At 41.4% G+C, this 15053-nt stretch overlaps 1 protein-coding gene across 23 annotated transcripts in view; it reads right to left on the reverse strand.

Annotated features, from left to right (window-relative positions):
* NRXN3 (neurexin 3) overlaps nucleotides 1–15053 on the reverse strand; it is a 967067-nt gene that overhangs the window by 909084 nt on the left and 42930 nt on the right. For all 23 annotated transcript variants that reach the window (XM_033061705.1, XM_033061719.1, XM_033061707.1 and 20 more), the window contains exon 2: nucleotides 2973–4242. In XM_033061705.1, coding sequence (XP_032917596.1) covers nucleotides 2973–3681 — 709 coding nt within the window. In that variant the 5' untranslated portion in view covers nucleotides 3682–4242. The remainder of the gene's footprint in view (nucleotides 1–2972; nucleotides 4243–15053) is intronic.

The raw sequence follows: 15053 nt of genomic DNA on the forward strand, positions 1-15053 counted from the left end.
GGAGTTACAGTAGCCTATAATACTGTAAATGGAGCTTCATTTCATCACAGTACAGAATCAGCAGGTTCCGCTCTCTATTTACTTCTTCTATCTCTGGCCACAAAATAAATGAGTTTGCTATGGTTTTACCATCTGCAGACATAGGTATCAGTCAATAGCCAAGTAATGGCCTGGACATTGTCAAGAGAACTCATTATTTAAAAGGTACATATTACATTTAGCTGTTCAAACAGAACTTGCTATTGATTGGATCCCATCAGTTCGTAGTAAAAGAGCCAACTCTGGTGATGAAATGAAAACATGCACAGAGACTACAGACTAGTAAATACTGTAATGGAGTGAAGGTTCCCCTCACAAAAAGGGAGTTGTTGATATCCAGTCGAGAGACCAACCTTTTTCAAAAGTGAGACTGAGAATAAAATAACCATGTTACTTCTGCATATATCCAGAGGCATGATAAAGATACAAAACAAAAGGGAATAGTTCTGACAACAAACATCTCAATCTCTTGGGGGAAAAAAGCAAACAAAGAAAATACAAGTTGTTTAATGGCCAATCAAGCCACAGGAAGGAAGAGCCAGTAACCAGTTCTGCCATTCCTGCCACATCCTACTGTTTATCAGTGGAGGGTCTCCCACAATCACAGAATTGAAAGACAACATCTTACGCCTTTCAAAGTCAGACAAAAAGGTAGCTACACTTAATTTGGTTCCTGTTTTTTTTCTTGCCACTTTTCTTTGTCTGCTTGTTTCCACTTACTAAACAGCCTTTTCTTTTGGTTTTCCCATTCATCTGCACAGACACTGTAACATTTTTTCAATTACAGCATTTAACACACAGAAATCACCACTGTTGCAGCGTAAAGGAGGCAGAAAACAAGGCTTTTATAAAATTCTAATATAAACCAAATATACACCCTTTAGTAATACATGAGAAAACAAGGGGAACCAAAGTAACAACTGTGGAAATCTCTACATTTGATCCAGTGGAGAAGTTCTCTGCATAGCATCTTCTCTGAGAGTGAAAAGACCCCAGCTAACAGTGAGTTAAAAGTGTTTGCTTAAGACGGCACATTGTGACGAACTTCTTTGTTCACCCTTAACACCAGGTTGGGCTGGAAACTGATGAATCACTATGGGAAACAAACAGCAATCGTGACTCACGGCTTCAAACAGTAACAATAGCACTGCTTTATCCATGGTGTCTACAACAAAAATATCCCTGGATTCATTAGAAGATGTATTTCAGATTCTTCCACCCACCCAGGAAATGCAGAAAGTCCACCCCCTGAGCCCTGGTTAGAGTTCTCACAATTGCCCCACAGGTACATGAATTCCTGCTCACTTACAGTACTTTCTCAAGAGGTTCACTGAAAACCATATGCTGTTGATGTCTTGAGAAGCTCCCCAAGGAGTCTGGATCCACTAGCCCAGCAGTAGTCAGAGTCTTACATCTTTGTATTTCAGGGTCCACATGCCTGTGTGGCTGTTGCAATCTTCTATCACCATACCTGGCATTTAGACCTGAGGTGTGTTTGTCCCATAAGCATGTGAGGATCAGGCTAGTGGCCCAGCTCCTGAACTTCCTGGTCACCCAGAAGTCTGTCCAGCCCACATAACTCATGGCTCAAGCACAGAAAATAATTCTGGCTCATTAATGGTTTGGATTGACCAGGTCAGAGCAAATAGCCAGGAAGAATTCTGTCCAACACTTCACAGGCTCACACCTCCTGTCCAATGCTCATGTACTGTTACTGTATTATTTGGATACAAAGCCAAATTTTCTGTTGTTATTAAAATCACCTTAAAATGAATGCACATATGGATGCTACATTTATTTTCTAAACCTTCCCTTCCTATAAAAACATTTTGCTTCTCCAGCTAAATCCAGACTGTAAACATAGAGCTATAGGGCTTTTCACTTAGCCATCAAGAGTATAAGGACTATTTTCACTACTTCTCACATTGTACAGACTAAACTCTGGTTAATCTAGTTTCACTGCCAAAAGAATGGTAGTCATGAAAATATATTACTGTAAATATTTCCATTTTGACAAAATTTCAGGTAGGGTTTTTTACCTTGAGATTGGACACTTCCTGTCCAGGTTTCATCTTTGGTTTAAGCTCAAACTGTGGTGTTTAAAGCCAAATGTCATAAATAATGTCGTGATGAGATTCTCAGATTCACACAGGGATTTTCAGTTGACTTACTTAAGTCTCTTGCACATACAGAGTTAATTACCATTACATTGCTAAAGACCAAAGGAAAAATCTGAAATACACTTCATCATGTGGTTTGCATGACTTAAAACTTTTGAACTCAAATTCAAAAAGAGAGTTCCAAACAATGCAGAAACATTCAAATCCCTCTTCCCTTTGCAACACTAAGTAAGATCAGTTTAAAAAGCAATTTAAGCAATTTAATCAAGGATGCTAAAACAATCAAGGTGCCAGTCAGTGATTAGTATGCAAGTAATTGAAGGCAAGCATGGGGCTTCCACAGACTAGCAACAGCTAACATCAAATAAGTATACGGTGTCCTGTCAATCAGTTATGTCAGTGATATATATATATGGTTCCTATTTGCTGACACTTCACTCCATTTTCAGGGACTACTGAAAAAAGCCAGCCATTGCTTTTACCAACAATAACCTAGGGTATTTCTTAGTTTTATTTAACAATTTATGTTCTCTACCCTTACTAATAAGTTGCTGATGAAATGAATTATGATGATGATGATGAAAACCTGCACTTGTCTACCAGTGCAGCATCCTTTCAGTAAGACACTTGTTGCAGTTGCTCACACTCTTTCTCTACTCCCACTTCATTTCTTCCATATGGAAAAAGAATGGTGGAACTTGAATTCCTCTGACAACCATCAGCAGGAATAAGAACTCTGTCATAGCCCTAAATAACTAATTAACTCTTTGGATTGTGTAAAGGTCAGTGAGAAGCAGGGAAGTATTCTCTTACCTTCAGAACACAGCTTGCCAGCATATCCAGTGGCTGAGCAGTCACAGTGTGGCTCACCATCCAGAAGGAAGCAAGTGCCACCATTTTCACAGGGGTTTTCTGAGCAAAGTCCTTCCATTTCCAGTCGGACCCCTTGACTGCCCAGGAGCTGCGGTTCAGAATTGCCGTATTTCAGATCCAGGATAAATCCTTGAAATGGAGGCTCACTCAGAACACCATCAAGAGTCAAGGCAGCAGGACGAATGTCCAGAGGGACTCCACCAATAAAAAGGTCACTGACGATATTCATGTACTGGCGCTGTGGACGCACCTCCCCCGGCTTGGCCTCACCATCCAGCACTAGCACCGTCCGCAGGTGATTGCGGCTGACCATCAGGAAGTGCCAGTTGCTGTCGTTCACCTGCTTGTCTGTGATAACTGTGGTCTCTGCACAGTCCACACTGAACTGCAGCTGGATGCGCCCATCAACCAGGGACAGACAGAGGAAGTCACAGACACCACCATCATCAAAATAGAGAAGCAACCCAGCAGAGACATTGGTCTTGAACTGGAAGCTGAGTTCGCTCCTAGTGCTGGCATCCCAGCGGAGGTAGCGGGCCCACTGATTGGGAATTCCCAGGAACTCCAGACCCAAACAGAGACCCAGCAAGGAGCCCAGCAGCAAACTCACCTTCCAGGTGAAGTAGACAGAATGCAGAGTGAAGCCCATTGTTTCAAGAATCTGCTCTTCCCTAGGAGAACAAAAGAAGCCACACTACTGGGAGGAGAACCCCAGCAGTCCACACCAAATGTTAAATCCAAAAGGAAGAGAAGAAGAGCAGAGAGAGTGACACAGAGCAGGAGAGTAAGTGGCAAGTGAGATTGCAAGTGCACGTCACCAAGAGGAAGTGTCTCCTCCCAAGGAAAGATCCCAATTATCCTTTAGGAAACAGAGGCTTTTATCTCAGAAGTACAGGGTACATGAAGTGACTTCTTCAGATGGTGTACTTCTCTGAAGGGCAAAATAACCTACAGTGATTTGTTTTGGTAGAACACAAAGGTGACACTGGTGTTCCAGGAGGAAGGAAAGGGAAAGCCAAAGCCCAAGCCTAAAATTCTTGTTTTCTAGAGGTGATGACAATATTGACGGAGATGACAGTGAGATAGAAGAGAGAGTGAATTCATAAAGCACATGAACTTCAAGAGGGCAAAAATAAAGTCAATCTTCATGATGCACTGGTGGATACCCAGCCCATAATTCACTGCTTGGCACTCACGGAGCTTGCAGGACCTGTGGGGTCAAGACAAAAAAAGAAAGGGAAAAGTTAATCTTACTACTCACCATAACTTTACTATGAAGCTTATTAACATCTTGTCCAATTAACTCAATTACATTTCTTGATACTATAGACACTTCTTCATGCTTGCAATTGGCTGTACAGGTCTCAAAAGCAGCAAGGACATCTATGTCCTCAAAACTAAGAGGCCAAAATAGAGAACTCACTAAGTCATCTGCACACATAAAAATGATGAGCAATGTAAAAATACACCAAATTATTTAACTCCTTTGATGGATGCAATCTCATTGACTTTACTGAGAAATAATGCTGGAGGTTTCCCAGTAGTAATTACCTCTCCATGAAAATGCTTAGGGGAAAGACCAGAGTTGCTTAGAGTTTAAAAGCTGGTAAGGGCAAGAAATGCAAACTTCATATTCCATTGCTTACATTATGCTTCCTAACACACAAGGAAGCATTAGAGAAGACAACCCTGCTGTCAGCCTGTCACACAATAGCTGCTTTTACTTTACATGTCTTGCATACTTCAGAGAGTTTACCACGGACCTCTGCAACCTGTAAATATGTGCTATGCAAATTATATATGGCAACCTGCAGCTTAGATGATAGCAAACTTGTAGCTTAGATGCTAAAACTATCTAAGCACTTAACCACTTACCCAGTAGCATTTTGGCAAAAAGGCCAAATTCACCCCTAATTAAGAGCAAAGAATTCTAACTGCCTGCAACAAGTTTTATCAGTTAACACTGGAATTTAACTCACTTCTGCATAGTTGCATGTGGCTGATTTTATGCCTGGTGTAGGAGGATGTTTTAAGTGACAAGTAAAGGCAGCACAAAGCTAGGCTCATTCTTTGGAAATTCTACCCAAGAAGAAAGTAAGTTTTCTATTAACACAGGTGTTTGCTCACAAAGATGAGTTGGACACAAGAACAGCTCTGGGAATGGCTAACTTTAGCATTGATACAAAGCAGGAAAAGAGGTGATGAGAATCAAGGCCTTCAGCCTCACAGAAGTCAGCATGAACATATTTTCCACAAACTGGAACACAAACACTATGAGGCAGTATTTGCTTGGGAAAACTGTTTTGTGCTGCGGACCATAAGCAGTGTGTTCACAGCAGATGCCTTTCAATCCCATCGCCCATCTTGCTTGGAAGGAGAAGGCACTGCAGAAGTGGGCAGTGCTGGAAAGTTTCTGTTTGGTAGGGAGAGAGGTTGAGCTGGAGGAAAATCCCTAGGAAACAGAGGGGAGAGGTCACACAGTCACATCCTCACCTGCCTCAGGGACCTGCAGAAGCCGTAAGTCTCCAGGGCTGTCAGTCTGACAAATTTAGCCAGCACAAAAAGCAAGTCACTTAGAAAACGAAAGGGATCAAATAGAAAAAAGAAAGAAAAAAAAAAAGGAAAAAAAAAAGAGAAAACAGCAAGTTGGAAAGAAATGTGAGTTTTCAGTGCCGAGTAGAAACCAGGCCTGTTCCCTGCAGCTGCCTGAGTGGAGCGTGTTAGTTAAACTGCTATAAACACAAATAAAATCAAGTCAAAACCAGAGGGAAGATAATTCCTTTTAATTGTTAACAGCTTGGCTGAGGAAAATGGAAGGTGGATAAAGGAGATGCTAGGAGAGATGTAAAACAAACAAAGAATCAAACACAGAATCCAATTCCTCAATTCATTTGTCTTCCCAATAATCAAAATGTTGGCTAAGTTCACAGGGGTTTTGGGGGGTTCTGAAAAATTAATTGGGAAAAAAAAATAAGTATGTGGTTCTTGTCCATTTACCTTTCTTCTCCGTGCTCCCTAGTGGATCCACTAATATAGCCCATGATTTATGGAGAAGAATAGAGTGAGAGAAAGGTAAGAGAGAAAGTGATGACCCAAGCCTGGAATTACTGATGAGATGGAAATGGGAACATCATAATGTGTGTAAATTAACCAGTGATGTGCTTCCAGCAGCTCACAGCTTCCTGGACCATTTACTACCACCATGGCAAACTTCACTACTCCATCAGACAGCTCTGTGCTCAGCCTGAGCTGAGAAGAGCAACAAGCCCAGCACGGCAGCAACCATCCACAGAGATCCCAATGCAGCAGGACTGTTGCCCCAGCTTTTAATACTCCTGGACAGGGCAGATTGCACCATCTGCATCAAAAGCAGCCCTCAGTCTTATACTCTTCTCTCCCTGTTTTAGAAGACCTACACTTTGATAAGCAGCAAATCACAGCAGCAGGTGTGAACATTATAGATACCCATGCCTATGTCCACACATAGTTCAAACTCCTGTCTGAAAAGCCTATCAATCTCAGGATGCTGAAACTCTGTTTTACACAGACAAATCCCAGCCTCCACTGGTCACTTCAATCCTTGGGATATTTCAAAGGTACAATAATGCGAATAGACTACCTCTGTGCTGCAAATATCTGTAATGATACAAGTTCATTAGGACAGGACAAAAGGCATACTCAACAAGGGAAATCAGACAGAAATGGTTAAACAAGAATAGCAGTCTTGACTGAGGGAAGCCAAGGCAATTCCTATTTCTGTTTTGATTGAGAGAAGCCAAGGTAATCCCTTTCTGTTTTGAAAGAAGACAGTGCCAGCTCTGCTTCAGAAGAGGAAGACAATGCAAAAACCATGAAATACAGGTGTCATTGCTGGGTGCTTCATTGCCTTTTAAACATGCAGCTCAGGTTTTGGGAAGGCTGCCCACACCCAGCCACTAGCAGGCTAGGGCCATCTGTGACTCCCCCAGAGCTCTGTCAGCACACGTCAGTCCTGACTCACGGTGCTTCCCTTTACTCCAGTTTCATGTCTCACACTGTGAAGTCTGTGAGAGCAAATCTTAGCACAGCAGCAGGGTCCTCAAGAAGAGCTCAGAAGACCCAGTGTCCCTTATAGCAGGAGGCAGGATCTGAGTCCCAACCTTGAGAGAGTAAATCCTGACACACCAATTTTGTGCCTCACCCATTCCCACAATGATTCCCCGAGACACGCTGAGAATGAATAATTTTCTGCTCTTAGCATTTTATTTTTAGCATAAATAGTACCCTAGCATCCTCATACAGCACACTGCTACCATAGCAATACATTACAGTTTGGGACAAAAGCTACAGAATCCCAGAGTATTGTCTTATATATTTTCTCTTTGAGAAATCTCATTGTCATGGCATGACCACATCTTGCATAAAAAGAGACTTCATGATGGACAGCAGCAAGCAAGTTATCTCCACTGCACTTCCAACAGCTTGTACCACCTCCCTGGCCCACCTGAGAGCCGCAAAGATGAGGAACCTGCACACTGAGCAGATGGCTCAGCATCTCACACGCACCAAACGCACTGTAGGAAACATCCCCACTTGCACTATTGAAACATCCCACTCACAGGGCTGACAGAGCTGCACAAGTTCCCCAGCCTGGGAAGGGAGGCAGTCCCACCACAGTGCCAAAGGCAAATGCTGCCTAACCACCACACATTTTCCCAAACATGACAGCAGTGTATTAATGCCAGGTCAGAGCCATCTGCTCAGCAGCCCATGGAGGGGGTCTAGCCCTTGCTTTGAAGTGGCTCTCAACCACTTATCAGCTGTATATGGAGAGTGAGTGACATTATCTAATTGCCAGCTAATTTCCATAATTACTGACTGGCATACTCTGTATGCAGGGTTAATATCTTTGCAAACGTCTTGAAACACACCTGCTTAGGAAAGGGGGTGAGAAGCTGTTGCTCTGCAGCTTATTTACCCAACTGCACGGAAAGGTTGCAGATGGGTTTGTCACTCTCTGTCCTCCCTTCTCCACTACCTCCCTCTCGGGCTGCTAATTGCTTTGGGATGGACATACTTGTATTTGAAAGTGTAATTTTCAGCAGAAAGAAGAAGACAGATGAATTCAAAGACAGGCTGTTTTCCCTTACAAACTCCTGCCTCAGCAGTCCCACGCAAACCTGTGTAAGTCCTGTTATTCCACTTCAGGATGCTGGACAAAATCCCACTGACACACTGATGGGAAAGGTTTACAGTCCACCCAGTGTGACATCCTCTTCCACAACCAGAACTATTCACTATGCCACACTTTGTGCAGAAGGAAAATACACACTGGTCACCTAGGATCCATGAATACATAACACCCCATGTGAACTCACTTTTGTCCTTTCCTTCACCCCAAAACAAGCAGAATCCAATTGTTTCCTTTACTCCCCAAGCCCTAATGAAGCAGCAGAGTTTTAGGAAGCAGTAAACAGGATCCTAATTTGCTCTGCATCCACATGTCTTCCCTCAATTGGTGCAAAGCACAGCAATCAAATCATTACAGCTCTATGACATATGCTGCTCAAAATGACACAGTAAAATTTATCCTCAATAATTGATATTAAAAGTCAAGCTTGGTAGCAGAGAGAAATGGAGAATTCACAGTATTTATTCACTCATTCATTTTTGAACAATGGGCTCCTTTTGGCTAATGCTTTGAAATCTTTCTGCCTGATCTATCCCCAGCTGAATTGTGGCTAAAGACAAAAGGGTGATAGCATAACAAAAAAAAATAACCCTTCCAATAAAAAATGCAGATGTGAAAACTGTGAGTTGCTAGTCGACCTTTTTATCTATAGGTCACTATAGACAAAAAGGAACACAGAAATCCTCCCATCACACAACATTCTCAGCAAGGATGCATGTAGGGATGTTTACAGAGAACTGAGAGGGGACATGGAGGGTTTGAAATTCATGAGACTACAGAAAATTGCAGGGGCTAATTTAGTTTTTCATTTCTCTAGCAGCATTTGCATCTCAGTAATAAATCTGGACACTGCCTCATACCCTTGCTGGGATAGAGAGGACTATGAGGTGGTGCCAAGAAAGCTGAGCTGAAAGAACTAGGATGAAGATAGAGATGGAAAGCTTCTAGCTTTGTTCACTTCTATCATTCTCTTACCAAGAGAGATTTCAGTGGCACTACACAGCTCAGAGGGGTCACAGGTAAGGCAAGAAGGGCTCTGCTTAGTGAAGAGGCTGGAAGTGAGGTCAAAAATGGGGGCTTTGCTTTGCAAAGAGCTGAACACACCTAGGTTCTGCTGAAGTTGGCAGAACTTCACAGGATGCAGTTGGCTAGCTGGCTGGCTGTAAGGAGAGAAGCAGATATTTCAGGGTTTATCTAGGATGTCCAGATATGTGCATATGAAAACGAGCATCTTAAAATTAGGGACTGAGGGTGACATGGAACACCTGCTGACCTCTTCTGCATGGATTGTAGGGATATAGTACTCATGCCAGTCTCTCACATCACTGTGAAACCACACATGCCTTTGCCCCACTCCAAGCCCAAGTAGAAGATATATTCTTCCATATCCATTGGTTCTTCGCATTACTGATATATCTTGCAGGCTTAACTTTTCCATTCTTGAAAATTGATAGACAGTTACTTAATTCTTATCTAAATTCAGCATTGAGCTCCCTAGGAGACAGTTGCAAATAAACTGTATCAAGCAAAAAGCAAGAAAATGGGGTATGGGGTTGCAATTCAAGAGTGTCCTCTTAAAGTAAGAAAAAAAATAGATTATAAAGCTAAACTGGTTTGCCTTTGCTTCCTTGTAGTGGATGAGTACATACACATGCACATGCATTCACCATCAATTGCAACCTACAGGTAGGTGGTTGGTTGGTTTCCTAGTACCTGGACATATCATCTGCAGTCAGTTTAAGCCCACTGCCCTTCTCCCCTTTCCGAATTCTTCCCTGGGGAAAGCAAGAATGTCTGCTTATGATACAGTAAACCTTGGAGCTCACCTCCAGAAACACTGCATAATACCCAAACTAGGCACCTATGCATGGGAGAGCTGAATTCACCTGCACTAGCAAGACATACAGTTGAAATGCCACCAGCAGCCTCAGAAGGGATATGAGCAAACTAGTAAAGTCCTTAGTTCAATAAACAGCATGAGACCATGGCAGCACAGCCTCACTTCAGATTTATCAGCTGGAAAGTCATGACTGCTGAGAGTTGCTGTTTTATCATAAGCACCCTTCACATTTTTTCATCCTGGGCCTATTTAAACAAACTTAACTCAGAACCAGACCTCTACTAATCTATCCCAGAAAAAGAAGGGTTAAAAAAGCCACAAGGGACATCGTGACTCCCTTCTTAAACACTCTCACCACCCCACAGAGGAAGCCATCTAGTCCATGAGAGTGACCTTTAACTAGCCTACCTAGCCCTGGCTCAGCATGAATGCAATTTACAGACCATTTCAGCTCTCCAGCTTTCTTAACACAAAGAAGAAAAATCAAAACCCAAGCACAATGGAAAAGAAAGAAAGAGAGACGGAAAATAACCCTGCAGAGCAATCATGTCTGGGGCTGCTCTGATGGCTTTCTGTTCCCTTCCAGGACACAGAAATGACTCCCAGTGTGTTAATTACTCCCATTACCACAAACTCTCCACTAACAAGGAGTAGCTAAAAGGAAGCCTTGGCAGCAGCTGAGCAGTTATTGCTCTGTACTGCCACGCAGGAGAAACCAGACTCCCCCATTTCTGAGCTGGTACTAACCAGGAGAGCGATTTCTGCAAAACTCAACAGCCTTTATTGTAATTCCCATGGCAGCTGCACTGGGAACACTGGCTTTGCCTCAATTCCACCATCGTTAAAAGAGAACAAAGAATACCTGCTTTTCTAAAGACTTTGAAGCTCAATAGTTGGAGAGCCCTGAATCATTATCATTCATTTTACTCCTTGTGTAGATGGTCTGTCTCCATCCCCCACATCCTCTCCTTTCTGCCATCAAAAAGCTTGGACAGATCTGTTGCATTGTTTATTCTACCAGATCCTAATATACCAAATGCAGCCAGTAGATACACACATTCATCAGGGAATGTCAGTGGGAAATTTGGTGATATCACAGTGCTGGCATTATTGATCAGGGCAATACTTCTTCCAGAAGTATAGAGTATTTCTTTCAATATATACATACATATTATTTCCATTTTCTTTTAATAAAAATCAAGTCTTTTGAAAATGTGCTTATCATGACCAAAATCCAAAATTTGAGCATGCCACTAATGCCTGAAAATAAGGCTGCTTCTGAGAAGCATCTTCTGAGAAGATTTCCTTAGACTAACAGTGCAGAATGGGCTTACTTTTCCCCCAAAATGTATTTGATATTACAGACACAGGCTAGCATTAGACCTCCTCAAAGGGTGGACACAACTACAGTGGGGGGGACTCCTGACTTTGAAGTCAGAGGAAAAAAGTCACTGGTGCACAGCTTTGTCAGTTACCTAATTTTAGAAAAAGGTACAAAGCACAAAATCAACAACAATATAAAACAAATAGCCAGCACACAAAGTAATACCACCTTGCTCTTCCTAGCTGTCTGTCTACACATCTGCCTCCTCTTTGCATACGCATTTTAAGTTCTTCAGGAGCAAGAACAATTTTTTGTCTGACAGAATCTAGCACAGCATAGTCAAGAGCAGAGTTATGATGCATTACACATGTGCACATTATTAATTGTGATTTTATGTAGTTGAGCTAGCACTAAAATATAGCCTCTATATTCCAGCTGATGTATAACACTTTCTTAAAAATAAAAAAATAATATAAATAAATAAAGAAGAAAAGCTTAAAAGGACTATCAGAATTACTATAATAAGAACAAAAATTTAACTCACTTTTTCTTTCACTTAAAGATCATAGTCAATTCACACTTTCTTTAATATGTTTTATACTCCTGAACCTATTTCCAGTAAGTCAGAGTAGACTGCATGTTTTTAAATGTTGTGATTGTATATTATAAAGACAGCAAGCAGAAGCAATCTAATTTGTTATTGTACTAAAAACATAGCATGTATAGAGGGTGACACTGCACCTGGCCAGATTTCCCTGTCATTAGTATGGCCAGTAATTAATTTAGATCATTCCCTTAGTCTGCTGGCTCATGGGAAAATAAGCACCATCCACTTAAAAAGGAGATAAAGGTCCCATGGACATCTTGAAATCTACAGTGGATTTTCCCATTAAGTAATGTTAGCATTCTATCAGTGAACTCAGCTCTCTGAAGTTTTACTGCAACTTAGGAATCTCATGCAAAAATTTATACTCAGCTTCCCACAAAGCACACACAAACACCTAATCACAGCAAAGAGGTGCGAGAAGCTGCCCAGAGTGCAGGCACTCAGTCCCTAAGCTCTTTAAACAGCCAAGGTTCCATTTACAGACCAAATGCCTCTCAGGGAACCAGTTAAACACTGGAATTGAAGTTTGGGTGACCTGTATTCATCCAGCTCTCACAGTGGCTGATGCTGACCAACACAAGAAACTCACACTGGTACTCTGTAAGCGCTCTGGAAGTCTCAGCCACTATGAAATTAGGTCTCCACTTTCTGAACCACACTCTTCTCTTACCACTAACTCCAGAAACATGTTGCTTTTCGTGGGTGTGTACATAACAGCAGGCTGGGAATCCCCTGCCATGCAAAATCAATGCATTCTTCCAGCTATCTGTTGTTTTCATCCTCTGATACACAAATTCCTGCCAAAATTCATTCCACCCCATCCCTTTCCCCACTTTTAGCTCAGGATAATTGGGTGAACATGATGAGAAGCTATGCATAGATAGGTTTCTCAGTTCTAGCATGCTGGGGAAACGGAAGTGGAAATCTTTGCCGAGACAGACTGGTTGCAAAAATCTTTAAGTGTCACTGCTTTGGCTGGAAAAGGGTAACACTTTAAATGGCTCAGGATATTGAAAACTTTCCAGATCATCAAGGAAATTATTTGTAACTTTGCATGATAGGGGTCAGTTTCTAAACTGACCAGCAATTATGGGGCAGGTAAGAAATACACTAAACACATTCCACTTGCAAGGAGTAATTTCAGCCTGGCCTGTGCCTGCAGCACTACATGGTGACCTGTCAGTGCACCAAGCAATTCTCCACCTAACCCAGACTGCCTGCAGGCAAGGCTGGAATAAGAAACCTGTCACTCTGCCACAGCAGTGGCCTCATAGCTAAGGACTACAATAGCCATGTAAAGGCTACCTATGCTTTTGGCACAATGAGTTTTGAAAGGAAGGCTGTTGAACAGGTAATTTTAGGCTTAAGAGTTCCATGAGCCCAAACAGTGGGAAAAGTTACACACAGAACAGGGCTCTCATTTTTGTTTTTTAAGTCATTTGCACCTTCCAGGACTGTATTTCTATGCTTCACACTGTGTGTTTTGCCCTACAAGTTTTCTCTTTAATCGTCTTTTCCTCACAAACTTCCTGCTCTGAAATGTAGAACCAAACATTAAGATGTGCAAAGCAAAAGGGTTTTTGCAAAATTCAAGTATAAAAGATTCATCTGCCTATCTCAGTGGAACCACCTAATGACGAGGAAATTACATTTCCTGGAGTAAACAACACAAAAGATGCCAAAAAGGCAGGGGACACGTGCATGTAGCAAAGACAAGAGGAATCATCATATACACAGAGCAACAGAGAGGCAGACATTAGCTAAAACAAGAACTCCAGAGGCTGGACAGTCCTGGGCTTTCAAAAGTACTTAGGCATGACTGCAGAAAGGTGGAAGAGCACAAATACATTTTATTTTAAAATTAACTTGGATAAAAACAGTAGGAAATAGTGTAACAGAGAATAACCCTTCAACACCTCAGAAACAGACTAGGGCACTGCACAGCACTCTTCTATTTTCTCTCTATATTAAAGGCCCAAATGCAGGAGTGTGCCAGGGCCATAGACCCAGGAAGCAAAGTCTGTCAGCCAGCTTAATACCTCAAGTGAGCTCAGGAAAAGAAAAACCTAACTAGTAGCACTAGGGAAATTAATGCCTTTAGAAATTAGTTTAAACTTTCTAATGGAGCATTTTAACGCCACTGGAGAAGACATCTCTTTGCTTAATCATTAGTTGCTACATATTGACAAATCAATCACACTTGGCAGATTTAGAAAGACTATGTATATATATATATACACACACATATATATATATATACACATACATATATATATATATATATATATATATATATATATATATGCTCCTGCAAATGTTCCTTTAAAAGTCAGATGGTATTTTAAAGAGCTTCCAGCCTTGGGACTCACAGTGCAGTGCCCTGGAAGACAATTGACATTCTGAGTGACTGGGCTGCGAATTCAAAATCCCAACTCAACCTGCTCAAGCCAGGATTCAAACTCACATACTTTAAAAATAGGAAAGAAAAAAAAAAAAAAAAAGACAAAGAAAAATAGGAAAGGAAAATATTTGAATTTCTGCAACTCCTCCAGGCCAGAATCTCTGAGGTTACAGATGCAATAGTGGCTCTGGGAATACTGCTATACTGCATTCCACAGCTGCATGTGACGTATTTTCTGCTTTGCCATACTAAATATGAATCTCTGTATGGTTAGCAATACAGCTGACAAAGGATAATTGTTATGAAAGTCACTAGTGAAAAGGAAAGTAACATTTATTATATTGAGATGTTTTGATTGGATTTTCTATTTTTAATTTAAAAATGAAACATTCTAATTTACCTGGCTTTGGATATAGTAACTTCCAGTCATTATTTGCAGTTTATTTTTATTTCTTCTGGGAAAGAAGTATAGAATAGGGAAGGAGTATAGAAGTGGGAAAACTGAGACTGCTATATAAATAGCTTCATTCCTAGCAACTGCATAACTTTTCATTTCAAATCAATTTTAAATGTATTACCCTCCCTCTCAACAAAAAAAATCTGAACATTCTGAATAATACATCCTTTCTGCTAACATTGTTTTCACAGTCTGAAAAGCCATTATTTTGACAAAAACATT

Source organism: Catharus ustulatus, chromosome 6 (assembly GCF_009819885.2).
Source record: "Catharus ustulatus isolate bCatUst1 chromosome 6, bCatUst1.pri.v2, whole genome shotgun sequence".
NCBI lineage: Eukaryota > Metazoa > Chordata > Aves > Passeriformes > Turdidae > Catharus > Catharus ustulatus.